The sequence below is a fragment of the Pseudorca crassidens genome, chromosome 19 (genome assembly GCF_039906515.1).
Source record: "Pseudorca crassidens isolate mPseCra1 chromosome 19, mPseCra1.hap1, whole genome shotgun sequence".
NCBI lineage: Eukaryota > Metazoa > Chordata > Mammalia > Artiodactyla > Delphinidae > Pseudorca > Pseudorca crassidens.
The window spans coordinates 51035844-51048522 of NC_090314.1; the positions used below are offsets into that span (position 1 = coordinate 51035844).

The 12679-nt window shown below is 45.2% G+C and overlaps 1 protein-coding gene across 5 annotated transcripts in view; it reads right to left on the bottom strand.

The window, feature by feature from the left end:
- The window catches only part of PITPNC1 (phosphatidylinositol transfer protein cytoplasmic 1), a 265455-nt gene that overhangs the window by 85698 nt on the left and 167078 nt on the right, over positions 1 to 12679 (bottom strand). For all 5 annotated transcript variants that reach the window (XM_067715275.1, XM_067715276.1, XM_067715273.1 and 2 more), the window contains one exon: positions 6477 to 6548. In XM_067715275.1, coding sequence (XP_067571376.1) covers positions 6477 to 6548 — 72 coding nt within the window. The remainder of the gene's footprint in view (positions 1 to 6476; positions 6549 to 12679) is intronic.

Here is a 12679-nt window from a genome sequence, read left to right on the forward strand (position 1 = left end):
ACTTTACAGTTTATGAAGTGCTTCCAGGTAAATTAACCTGGACGAATCCTCCACACTGTGATGCAAGCATTATTTATTCTATTTTCTCGATGAAGAAGCCAAGACTCCATTGCTTAAGTCATAGAGCTGGGGTTTCAATACATATCTTTTTGTTTCACAAAGAACAACTTTGTGTTTTTTCATTATGACATAGCTGAACTAGAAACTAAATAAATTCCCCAAACTTGGGGACTTCCCTGGTGACGAAGTGGTTAAGAATCTGCCTGCCAATGCAGGGGACACGGGTTCGAGCCCTGGTCCGGGAGGATCCCACATGCCGCGGAGCAACTAAGCCCGTGCGCCACAACTCCTGAAGCCTGCGCACCTAGAGCCCATGCTCCGCAACGAGAGAGGCCACCGCGATGAGAAGCCTGTGCACCGCAACGAAGAGTAGCCCCACTCACCGCAACTAGAGAAAGCCTGCGCGCAGCAAAAAAGACCCAACACAGCCAAAAATAAATAAATAAAATAAATACATTTATATAAAAAAAAAATCCAAAAACTTTTTCTAGGCAATTTCCAAGGACAGCTCTGTGAAGGACAGAGCCTCATGCTTCCAGGAACTAAACTGGACATGCTTTCCATCTGGTCAGAGAAGTTTCACTGCTGAGGAATAATGGCTAATGAGAAGAAATATAGTGCCCCCCGGCCCCTTTATTGTGTGTGTGGGGTGGTGGTGGTTATAAATATGCTTTTTGTAAACTGTTCTGTTTGCAAGGGTATGAAGAAGTGAAGAAATTTGGAGAACCTGATTTCCTAAGTATTCACTGTTGGTTTTAAATAGCACTTAATATTTCGTTTAAATCTGTAGTTCTCAGCCTTGATGGCTCTTAGGTTCCCCTGCGGGAGCTCTACAAATCCCAGTGACTGGACCCCAATCCCAGACAAATGAAATCAGAATCCTGCGGAGTGGGACGGTGGCATCAGCGAGTCTAAAGCTTCCCGCGTCACTTTAATATGCAGCCATGATTGAGAATCATTGGTCTAGATCCTCAGATGGGGTGGGGATGGCATATCCTACGCCCTCCAAAAAGAACATATCAGGTTTGACTGCAGGGTAGACTCTAAAAGGCCATACACACTTCTATGTGGAATCTAGAAAAATGGTACAGATGAACTTCTTGACAAAGCAGAAATAGAGTCACAGATGTAGAGAACAAACTTACGGTTACCAAGGGGGGAAGGAGGAGGTGGGACAAGTTGGGAGATTGGGATTGACATACATACACTACTAAGTATAAGATAGATAACTAATGAGAACCTACTGTTTAGCACAGGGAACCCTACTCAGTGATCTGTGGTGACCTAAATGGGAAGGAAATCCAAAAAAGAGCAGATATATGTATACATATAACTGAATCACTTTGCTGTACAGCAAGAAACAAATACAACATTGTAAAGCAACTATACTCCAATAAAAATTTAAAAAAAAGAATAACCATAAGAGCTTGTTAAATATGCTCATTCCCAATTACTCTGCAGATTACTTATTAATTTCAAAGGAAAAATGTACCTTTGCAATGAAGAGTTCTAAAAGACACCACCTTAAATAAGTGATCAAATTTAGCATCACCAATAACAGGGCAATGGCATATGAACCTCCTGATGTGACGCAATGGGAAGTAAACAACATTACTTCTGTAGTATTCTTGCCAAAGATGTTTATTATGAATCTAATCGCGAGGAAACAATCAGACAAATCCAGAGTGTAAACAAGACAACTGACCTGGACTCTTCAAAAATGTCATTATCATTAAGGAAAAAAAGCCAAAGGTACTATTCTAGAATTTAGATTAAAAGAGACTAAAAAGAAGAGATAATCAAATGAAATCCATGATTCTTGATTGAATCCTGTATCAACACAAATAGCTAGGATGTTTTGGAGATAATTTGAGAAATTTTGATATGGACTCATATTGAATAATATTATTCTATCAATATTACATTTCTTGGATGTGATATGGTATTATTATTATGCAAGAGAACGAGAGAACGCTTTTGTTCATAGGGGATAACGTGCTGAAGTATTTAGGTGCAAAGTGTTATGATACCTGCAATTTAACTTCAAATGTTGTAGCTAAATGCATACGTTTTCACTAAAAAAAAAAAAAAAAAAGTCCACACACTTCCGATTGGAAAATTCTGTGTTCCTAGAGGGACAGCGTCAGAAGCACTGCCCTAGACCAGTCTGCACCCCAGACCAATTAAATCAGGACCCCAGGATGGGTGGAACCCAAGCAGGAGCCATGGTTAAAGCTTCTCAGATGAGTCCAACGTGCAGCCAAGGCTGAGAACCACTGCTTTTAAGTGGTACCTGCTTTGTTTGGAAGAGGAAGTGGACGCAAGGCTGCCCCCCATTAACCACAATGAACAACAGTAACCTGGCAGCAGCTGACACTCGAATGATAAGCACTGACTCTCCCAGATCTAGATTTATGGCCTTGGACAAACAACAGAGCCTTACTTTTTGGCATGGTGCCATCCTCCTCAGCACTAATTAAGGCCTAAAGAATTCTCATCAGTATGTGCATAAAACAAATGGGTCTCGATTTAAGACAACTTCCCCATTGTGTCCTGGTTAATGTAATCACAGTTTACAGGTTTTCTCAATCATAAATATACTAGTTTTATTTTAACAAGGAGGAGAAGATATGTAAATCTAGATATCCCAATTTTTACACTAGATATTGGGTCATGTAAAAAGATGACTTAGGTGGTAATTGATAATAGGATAACAGCATGTACTCTATTCGATCAGTAATCAATATGATTATCACTAGCGTCTTTCAATTTAATTACTGCTTCTTATCGTCATCCATTTCATTAAAGTTTTGGCAGGTAGGGAAGGAAATAGGGTGCAGATAGCAGTATGAAGGAAGGTAGCTGAATGATAAGACTATATACCCAGAAAATGCAAAGAAGTGGCCTGAGTTTATTAAATAATTTGGCAAAGCAGTGAGACGAGAGAAACACCCACCACTGCACTGCTTTCTTTAGCAATTCTGCCTCCCACCAGAAACTCCATACTCATCCCTGGACAGAAAAAGAGCATGCCAGCACACACCATCTGCTTAAGGCTCCAGTTTTGAACCCCTGGACAAAGCTATCTTTTAATGAAGTATTATTACATAAATATATATTTCTCAAGTTCTGATTTGGAAACATTAACAAGTGTGAATGAAAACCAATGGAGTCTTCCTTTTCTGCCTCCAGGGACCAAGCTTGAACCAGCTGGGTAACCAACAGCTGCTGCTGAATATGGAAATTAGAGGAAGACGAATTGGCAAAGAAGAAGTCTAATCAAGCTGGGGCTGGCCTGTCTGGTCCAATAGCTCAGAAGCAAGACCTGGGGATTTATGGATCAGAGCCAGGCAGAGGCTGGACAAACACATGCAGGGCCTCTTCAGTGAACTCGGACTTGGGCAAGTTGGGTGCCATGACAGAGAGATAAGGAGCTGGCTCCCCCGGGCAGCCTCAGAGCCAGCCAGTTGTGGAGGTGGAGGCCACACAGGGTACACTAGCTGGCATTTCTCCCAGAGGAAGCAAATTGTGTTGACATGGACTGCCCACAGGTGCCCTGGGGTTCAGTGCTTCTCCTGCAGGCCAGCCTAAGTCTCAGAGAGAACTGGCCTTTGGCGTGGGTAGAGGGTGCTGACTGTAAGCACGGATCCTGACTTTAGGGTGACTAACCTGGTATTTTAAATTCCTAAGAGAGTAGTGACAAAGCTAAATTCCTAGGAGAGTAGTGAAAAGACCCTAGCACTTGCCAAAAAAGGGGATACAAGACAGTAAATGATAACCATGTGATTTGTTTTTTTTTAGATTAGACCTGAGCTGAGGATAAACCAGAAGATTACGCTGGTCCTGTAAGGATCAAGGCGAGGCCGCACATCCATTCCATACCTCTACAAACGGAGCGGGTTTTAACTATTCATGAAGACAGGACAGAGCGACAGAGGAAAAGAGAAAGCAAGGCGATTTGTCTAGAAAGATTAAAAGATGTTTTAAACCCCTTTGCCTCCCCCGCACCCCGTATTTTTTAAATTGTGACAGGAAAAGCAATTCAGGCATCTCTGATCTCTATCACCCTTTTCCTGATGGTCTACAGCTACATCAAAATGGTCAAGACCACTTCAAGATCCAGTGACTGTCAACTGTTCAAAGAAGTACATTTAAGTAGGGAATGCAGCACAGCTATTAAATATTACTGGGAAGGATACTTCATGACATGGTAAAAACAGGATGTTGTATGAGTTAATTTTAGGGAAATTGGCTGAAAAGTAAATTCATTAACACTTTGCAGGATGAACCAAAATGCTAACAGCAGTTATCTCTGAAGTATGGGATTACTACTGGGTTTGCTTTCTTTGTGTGTGTTTTCCAAGTTTTAAGAACCATGTTAATTTTCCAATCAGAAAAGAAGGGTTCAAGGTACACTGTGCAACACTATTTTAGACAATGAGGCTTTGACGCAGTTGGCCAGCAAAGTACCTCTGATTTCAGGCTGTTGACAAGGACACGGGACTAAACGGCTCTGTTAGGTCACCCACCACCAGGGGACGCTAACCATTGAGGATCCTGAACTTACTGGGGGAAGAGCACCCTTGCAGGTTGCATTCTTCTCTGGAAAGTTTCAGGAACTCTAGAGAAGGCATTCAGCTGGGATGGATCTATCAAGGGGTCAAATTTGGAGATGTGGTGCATGCCATTCTGATCTGAGTCCCTCTGACCAGGGGTTAGCAAACTCTTTTTTCTGTAAAGGGCCATGTAGTAAATATTCTAGGCTTTGCAGACCACATGAGCTCTGTTGTAAGTACTCATTCTGCTGGTGTAGCATGAAAGCAGCTTAGATATCCACAGATGAGTGAATGTAGCTGTGTTCCAAAATAACTTTATTTACAAATAAAGTAGTTTGTCAACCACTGATAATCTTCAGGTTTCCTAACTTAGTTCAAGAAGCTGAAGTGACCGGGCACAAGCCATGGCAGTCCCTGTGAATAGATGGGTCATTATGGAATGTCACTCCTCAAGCGCTTTCCATTCCAAGGGTTGACTAGTGGTGACTCTTCACACCGAAGGAAGGGACGCCCATTAACGCGCTAATGTTTTTAGTCATTTAATATGTTGGTTTGCCCCCAACCTAAACCATGAGTCCCTGGAATTTGAGAAACAGGTCTGAATTTTTAACACCATCCATGCAGCTCACACAGTGACATCTAAATAGAGAGTGCTGGATGTGCTCTTATTGAATACTGAGTGAATGAACCAGTGTCCTCCCTTACCATGCTGGTATGAAATGTAGTTCTTGGGTGACTCCTCTTGGGAACCACTCAAGCTCTGTCCAGGCAGACTCCACCTTGAATGGGACACCCTGAGTTCTGCACAAACACACCCATACTTTCTAGAAGTATTTGTTCTTGCCAAGGGCAGGAAATTTCTAGAAGATGTCAACATGAAGAAACAGAGTCAGCCTGGCCAAAGCTGTCCCTTCTAGAGAGTTTCTTAGTTTATCTCAGTGACTGTTTTCACAAAAAAAGGTTTTCAAATTGACAACGTTTATGACCTTAGATAGTTCTTCTGGGCACTTAGGTATCTCCTTGGCCTCCTGCATCTTGTTTTGCATCTCCTTGGCTCAATGACGGCACCAAAGGGGTCACCTTGTCAGAACTCTCTTACTCATTTTGCCACAGCCTCAATTTTCATCTTTCTCCACAAATGCAAAACATGAAAATGAAGTAGAAATCAATAAGTGAAGCCCTGCAGCTTCTAGATACAGGTTCTTCCCTCAATGCGTCCTGATGGAACCCACAACCCAATGTCAGGGTGAGGTTCTTGTAGGTCAAACCATCCACTCCCAAGGGGATGGGGATTTAGAAATGTATCACCCCGACAGAAAGAGGTGGGGCAAAAGCCAGGTCAGAAGTGAATTTTAAGCAATACTAATAAACAAAGTTCTTGGCTAAAATTTAGCGAGAGTCAGAATGCCTCACGAGGTAAACATCTGCTGGAGGGTTACGCTGATTTTTTAAGGTGGGATTTGTGTGCGTGTGTGTGTGAATACGTGAACATATGCACAGCCCAGAAAATATGTGTATCCATGTATGTGTGCACACATACACCTGATTGCATTCATTCTTCTAAGCAAATGTCATTGAGAAGATTTGTGTTCAATCCAATGATCTAGAGTTCCAAGGTCCCCATCAACCTTCTTGATCCCCAGAGACAATCACTCCAGATGATAGAGATTTCTGCACAGAGGCCATGGAAAGTACAGAATGATGAGAAGAAAAGCCAGAGCTTCTCTGAGGTCCCAGGCACAGATCGTGCTGCTGGCCCTGGCCACACAGGAGCTGTGAGGGGCTCTCAGAGTGCGTGAGGGGAGAGCGCGGTATGGATTGGGGCGGGGCATGGGGTGGGGTGGCAAGGGGGCTACTCACGCTGTTGTTGCTTCCTTTGTTGTCCTCATACTTGGTTTCTATATGAATGGAGAATTTTGGCAGAAAGGAACACTACGGAAAAAAAGAAAAGTTTCATCAACACACCGTCCTTTCTCTCTTCACATCTTCAGTTTAGCCTCCGGCTGCTCTCCTGACCGTTTGGTTGCGAGCACTGTCCACGATCAGAAATGTTAAGATACTAGTTCCATGTCCGTATGCAAGGAAAGCCACCTTTTTGGCAACGTGAACACGATTTCATCCAGGAGTCAGGCCGGAGAGAATAATTAAGCAATCAGGCAAGTCGCCGAAGAGGACATTTCCCAAAAGAATATGCTTTATGAGTCCGACCACAGGCTTTAGAAGAGCAACCCCCTGGAACAGAGACAATTCCAGTTCCAGGGTGCTTCACTTCAGGGAGTAGCTGCCACTGCTGGATGCCTGGGAACCAGCCTTAACCATGATGTACATATTCATGTAAAGCTAGAGGCGGTAGCGTAGAGCTTTAAGATTATAAGTTACTTAGGCCTACCCAGGTGACCCACGATAATCTTTCCAAGGTAAAGTCAGTTAATTAGCAACCCTCATTCCATGTGCAATCTTAATTCAGGTTCCAGCAATTTGAACATATACATCTTTAGGGAGCCATTATCCTGCCTAACACAGGGTGGAATGTGTGTGTGTTTGTGTTCTGTCTTTTTACTCTTGAATAAAATATCTAGAATTTGGTGTAAAAAAAAAAAGATTATAAATTACTGAAGTCAGACAGACTTGTTTTAGTTTTGGATTTATCACTTGATAGCCATGTGACTTTGGACAAGTCATTGAACTTGTCCGAACCCCAGCAATATTGAAACAGGTAAAATAACGATTACTTAACAGTGACATTGTGAGGGTTAAATAAAATCATGTGCATAAAACGTAACAGTGCTGGGCATCAAGCCAACTTTGCACAGAGGGCAGCAAATCAGTATGAGGCTGCAGCTGAACTTGACATGAAATGCGGCCTCTCTTTCTGTCGGCACAGGGGAGAAAAACCCCAAATGCACACCATCCTGGAGTCCCCGTCTCCTTGAGCCCATTCTATGTATTCAGTAGACTATAAGGGTTAGCGTAGCTTGAGAAGAGGATTTTTTTGGTTTGTTTGTTTTTTGTGGTACGCGGGCCTCTCACTGTTGTGTCCTCTCCCGTTGCGGAGCACAGGCTCCGGACGCGCAGGCTCAGCGGCCATGGCTCACGGGCCCAGCCGCTCCGCGGCATGTGGGATCTTCCCGGACCGGGGCACGAACCCGTGTCCCCTGCATCGGCAGGCGGACTCTCAACCACTGCGCCACCAGGGAAGCCCGAGAAGAGGATATTGATGGATGTCGATGTAGCCTTCCTCCTGCTGGCACTGAGCAGGGCATTCACCTTCTCTACCACCAGAGATGGGATTGAAGACTACCGGCTAAAATGACCTAGCAACTCCACTGGGAGCTGCTGGTGTTGGAGGAGTGAGGCTTGGGCCAACACGCTCACAGTCCAAGAGGTTGGCTCCTTTATTTATTTATCCAACGTACACAGAGCACATATTCTACACCTGGCACTGGTCTAAGAGCTTCCAAGTTCTAATTCCTTTATTCCTTGTCACCACCCTATGAAGTAGGAACTATTATCATCAGCCGTGTGTTAAAGATGAGGAAACGGAGGCACAGAGAGGGTAAGTAAATGGCCCATGATCACATAGGTAGTGAACAGTAGAGTTGGGATTGAAAGTCTTGTGGCCTGGTCCCCGAGTCCATGCTCTTGATGACTACCCCACTGGTTCTCAGCATGGGATCTCTGAGCCAGTAGCAGCAGGATCCTGGAACTTCTCAGAAAGGCAAATTCTTGGGGCCAATGCCAGACCCAGTGAATCAGAAACTCTGGGGATGGAGCCCAGGCATCTGTGTTTAACAAGCCCTCCAGGGATGCTGATGCAGGCTTAAGTTGGAAAACCACCTCACTATACCATGCATGGGAAGGAAAGAGAGAGAATGCATTATCTAAAACCCCGAGGTCCACAACATGCACCCTTGCCCCATACGGTCACCCCACCGTGACCGTGATCCCCTTTCAGCCCAGCTGAGACCCCCCCCCCAATGGCATCTGTGCAAGAAGGCAGAGGCCTTCGATGTGCCATTGATAATTCTGCTGACATCACATGCCTGTGTGCATTCGGTGTTCATCTGTCTTAATCTGAGTGAAACAAGCAAGCTGAACGTGACTAAGGAAACATGGAAACAATCAATCCCAGTAATTGCTTTTATGGAGAATGAAGCCCTGCGATCATTCATTAACACTTTCTTTGCTGTCTCCTCTCAAACCTCTCACTGCACAACTGCTGCCCTCACACCCAGACCCAGGGAGTTCTCCAAGGAGGGGCCTCCCATAGTGAATCGAGATGGAGCGGCTCAGAGCCCCACGGCAGAGCTCTCAATCAACACGTGAACTTGAGGACACACACCTGCAGAGACCCTTTTAAAAATAACAAGCTTCAGGTGAACCGATTTGTCCTTTTTAACCCATAATTCATGAGGCTAAATCCAACGTGTGCACAGTACAAGGTGGCGAGAGAACAGAGCTGTTCAGGGTGGGGAGGTGGGTCTGGGTGCGTCAGAGTGGAACCCCGCAAGGAGTTTTTATCGGTTGAATCTCTAAACCACTTAACTAAGGTCAAACAAATGAATTTTAGCATTTGGGTATTAAACCCAAATACAAAATGCAAAACTCTTATGCAAGGTAACAGATGTTGTTATTTTTGAGTCAAGGACTTAGGTTATTTTCATGTCAGAATGGTAACCCTGCCAGAGGCTAGAAGTGCACCTGGTTTCCGCAAGGCAGTGGGCAGACCTGGGTCAGCCAGGCCAGCTCCAGGCTGGTCAGTGCTGTGGGATCTTCCCGGACCGGGGCACGAACCCGTGTTCCCTGCATCGGCAGGCGGACTCTCAACCACTGCGCCACCAGGGAAGCCCTCCTTTATTTTTTTTTAAATTTATTTATTTAATTTATTTTATTTTTGGCTGTGTTGGGTCTTCGTTGCTGTACACGGACTTTCTCTAGTTGTGGCGAACGGGTGCTACTCTGTTGCGGTGCACGAGCTTCTCAGTGTGGTGGCTTCTCTTGTTGCGAAGCACAGGCTCTACGCACGCGGGCTCAGTAGTTGTGACTTGCGGGCTCTAGAGCTCAGGCTCAGTAGTTGTGGCGCACGGGCTTAGTTGCTCTGTGGCACGTGGGATCTTCCCGGACCAGGGCTCGAACCCGTGTCCCCTGCACTGGCAGGCGGATTCTTAACCACTGTGCCACCAGGGAAGTCCTGCTTATTCCTTTATGATGCTTCTTATTCTTCATGAATCAGAGAAAGATGCTGCCTTCTTTATCCCAATGGAAAAATAATATAATGATCAGAACTGAGACATAGGAGTCATCAGACCTGAGATGTATCAACTGGGGCAAATTATTTTCCCATCCCCAGCCTGTTTCCTCATTTACAGAATGGGGACTCTCCTTCTCTACTCTGTAGGCGTGCTGAGAAGATCAATGAGATCATTCAGGTAAACCCAGCACAATGCCTGGCACAGAATAGGTGCAGGGTTAAAAATATATGTAAGTCTCTTCTCCAGAAACTTGTTTCATTGATTATTTGCATCTTCTCCCTGCTTCCTTTCTACCATCTAAAAATATAATGAAAAGTATCACATTCTTTCTTTCTTCCTTTCTTCCTTCCTTCTCTCCTCCCTCCCTCCCTCCCTCTCTCTCTCTCTCTCTTTCTTTGGCTGTGCCGGGTCTTAGATGCAGCGTGTGGGATCTTTTTAGTTGCGGCACACGTGACCTAGTTCCCTGACCAGGGATCAAACCCGGGCCCCCTGCATTGGGAGCGTGGAGTCTTAACCATTGGACCACCAGGGAAGTCCCCAAAGTGTCATATTCTTAAAAAAACAAACAAGCATCAAGTTCCCTCAGTTATGTTTCTTCCTCAAGCTACAACCAATCCCATTCCTCCTCGTCTTCACAATCAAACTCTATTAAAAGAACAGTCGATGCTTGCTGGCTCTACTTTTTCATCTCCTACCATTTTTTTCTCAACCAGTGCAATATGGTATGGAAATGACTGATGATCAAAGAATTTCCAAAGCAGCAATTGATTCTGCATCCACACCCTGTAGGGCTCTCTACACTGTTCTATGTGATGAAGCAATTCCTCCTATGATAGCAGCTCCTTCCCAGCCTTCTCTTCCCTCCTCCATTCCTTCAATGAAGGCGGTCCCTTAGGTTCTGCCCTCCACCCTATTTTCTTGCACCAAGTGATCTCATCTGCTCCTGACTTTTCCATGACCCTTTTTTATGAATCCTCCCAAATTGACATCTTTCACCCCAACTGCCCTTGTCACATGTCCAGTTGCCCACTGGCTGTCCCCAACAAGGGTCCTCTAGGCCCACCAAACTTGAATGGTCCATACTGAACTCGAATGTTCTTCTGCACTGCACGAGTTTCCCAGGGCTGTCAAATTACCACGAATGTGGCTTAAAACAACAGAAATGTAACCTCTCACAGTCCTGGAGGCTATAAGTCTGAAATCAAGGTGTTGGCAATGTCGTGCTCCCTCTGAAGGCTCTAGGGAAGCATCCTTCCTTGCCTCTTCTGGCTTCTGGTGGTCCCAGGCGCTCCTTGGTCTGTGGCTCAACTCCAATCTCTGCTTCTGTCTCCATTCACCTTCTCCCCTCCGTGTGTCTCTGTGTCCTCTTCTTGTAAGACATAAGTTATTGGATTTAGCTCACCTTAAATCCAGTGTGATTTCATCTCTCATCTCAAGGTCCTTAAGTAATTACACCTGCAAAGACCCTACTTCCAAATAAGGTCACACTTGAGGTTCCGGTGGACATGAATATTTAGGGGGACATTATTCCATCCACTACACTCACCCGTCACATCCAGTGAACCCCCAAGTTCTGCTGACTCAGTTTCTCTCCTTCAGGGGAAGACCTGGAGTCTTCTGTATCTGACCCGAATCTTCTTTCCGGCTTTGCCCTGTATTCATCCCATGGCCAGTCACAGAAGACCGCTTTCCATTCCCTGGAACACTTCTGGCTACCACGCTTTTATGCCTACAGTTCCCCCAGCCTGACATTGCCTTCCTAAATTTTACCCATCAGCCATCTCAAACCACTTCAGAATGATTATCCCTTGTACGCACATAGCATTCTCTTTGTTCCTTTGTCACAGCACTGTCTCCTTTTCCATCATCACAATGAGTTGTCTATGTGTTTGGCTCACCAAAGAGATGATAAGCTCCAATACTATTCCAACACCAGGATCCCTCCCCTACTCCCCACTGCCATCAGGAATGGCTTAAGTCACTTTCCCTCCAGTTATTCAGGCATCAGAGCATCTACTTTAATTTCAATTTGCTTAAATCTGCTTTCTGTGACAAAGGGCTTTGCTCCAGCTGGGAAGATACCACCTAACCTAGTCATTCTCAAATATCCAGGGGGTGGAGAAGGGAGCACCCCACCTTCCAACCCTGGACTTTCTCAAAATATATGCCAGCCCCTAAAGATTCTGACACATTTCCTAGGGTGAGGGGGATTCCATATCACTGAAGGAACTGTCAGAGTGTAGGAGCAGAAAAAAAGTTGGGAATCCTGACACAACCAAACTGTTACATGATGCAAGAAGAGAGACATCAGGAGTGCCACCAACTGGCTAAAACTGTAAGCTGTCCAAGGGATTCAGGGGATTCTTATGCTCTCCATGTCATTTGGGAACACTGAATGCTTAAAGTTCCATTTGGCCCATAGCAACATGGAGGAAAGACTAAAATACCTAAGGTAGGGACCTCCCTGGTGGCTCAGTGGTTAAGAATCTGCCAGCCAATGCAGGGGGTCACGGGTTTGATCCCTGGTCTGGGAAGATCCCACATGCCACGGAGCAACTAAGCCCGTGCACCACAACTACTGAGCCTGCGCTCTAGAGGCCAAGAGCCACAACCACTGAGCCCGTGCGCCACAACTACTGAAGCTCACGTGCCTAGAGCCCGTGCTCTGCAACAAGAGAAGCCACCACAATGAGAAGGCTGCGCACCGCAACAAAGAGTAGCCCCCGCTCGCCGCAACTAGAGAAAGCTCGCGCAGCAACAAAGACCCAATGCAGCCAAAAATAAATAAATAAATTTAAAATACCCAAGGTA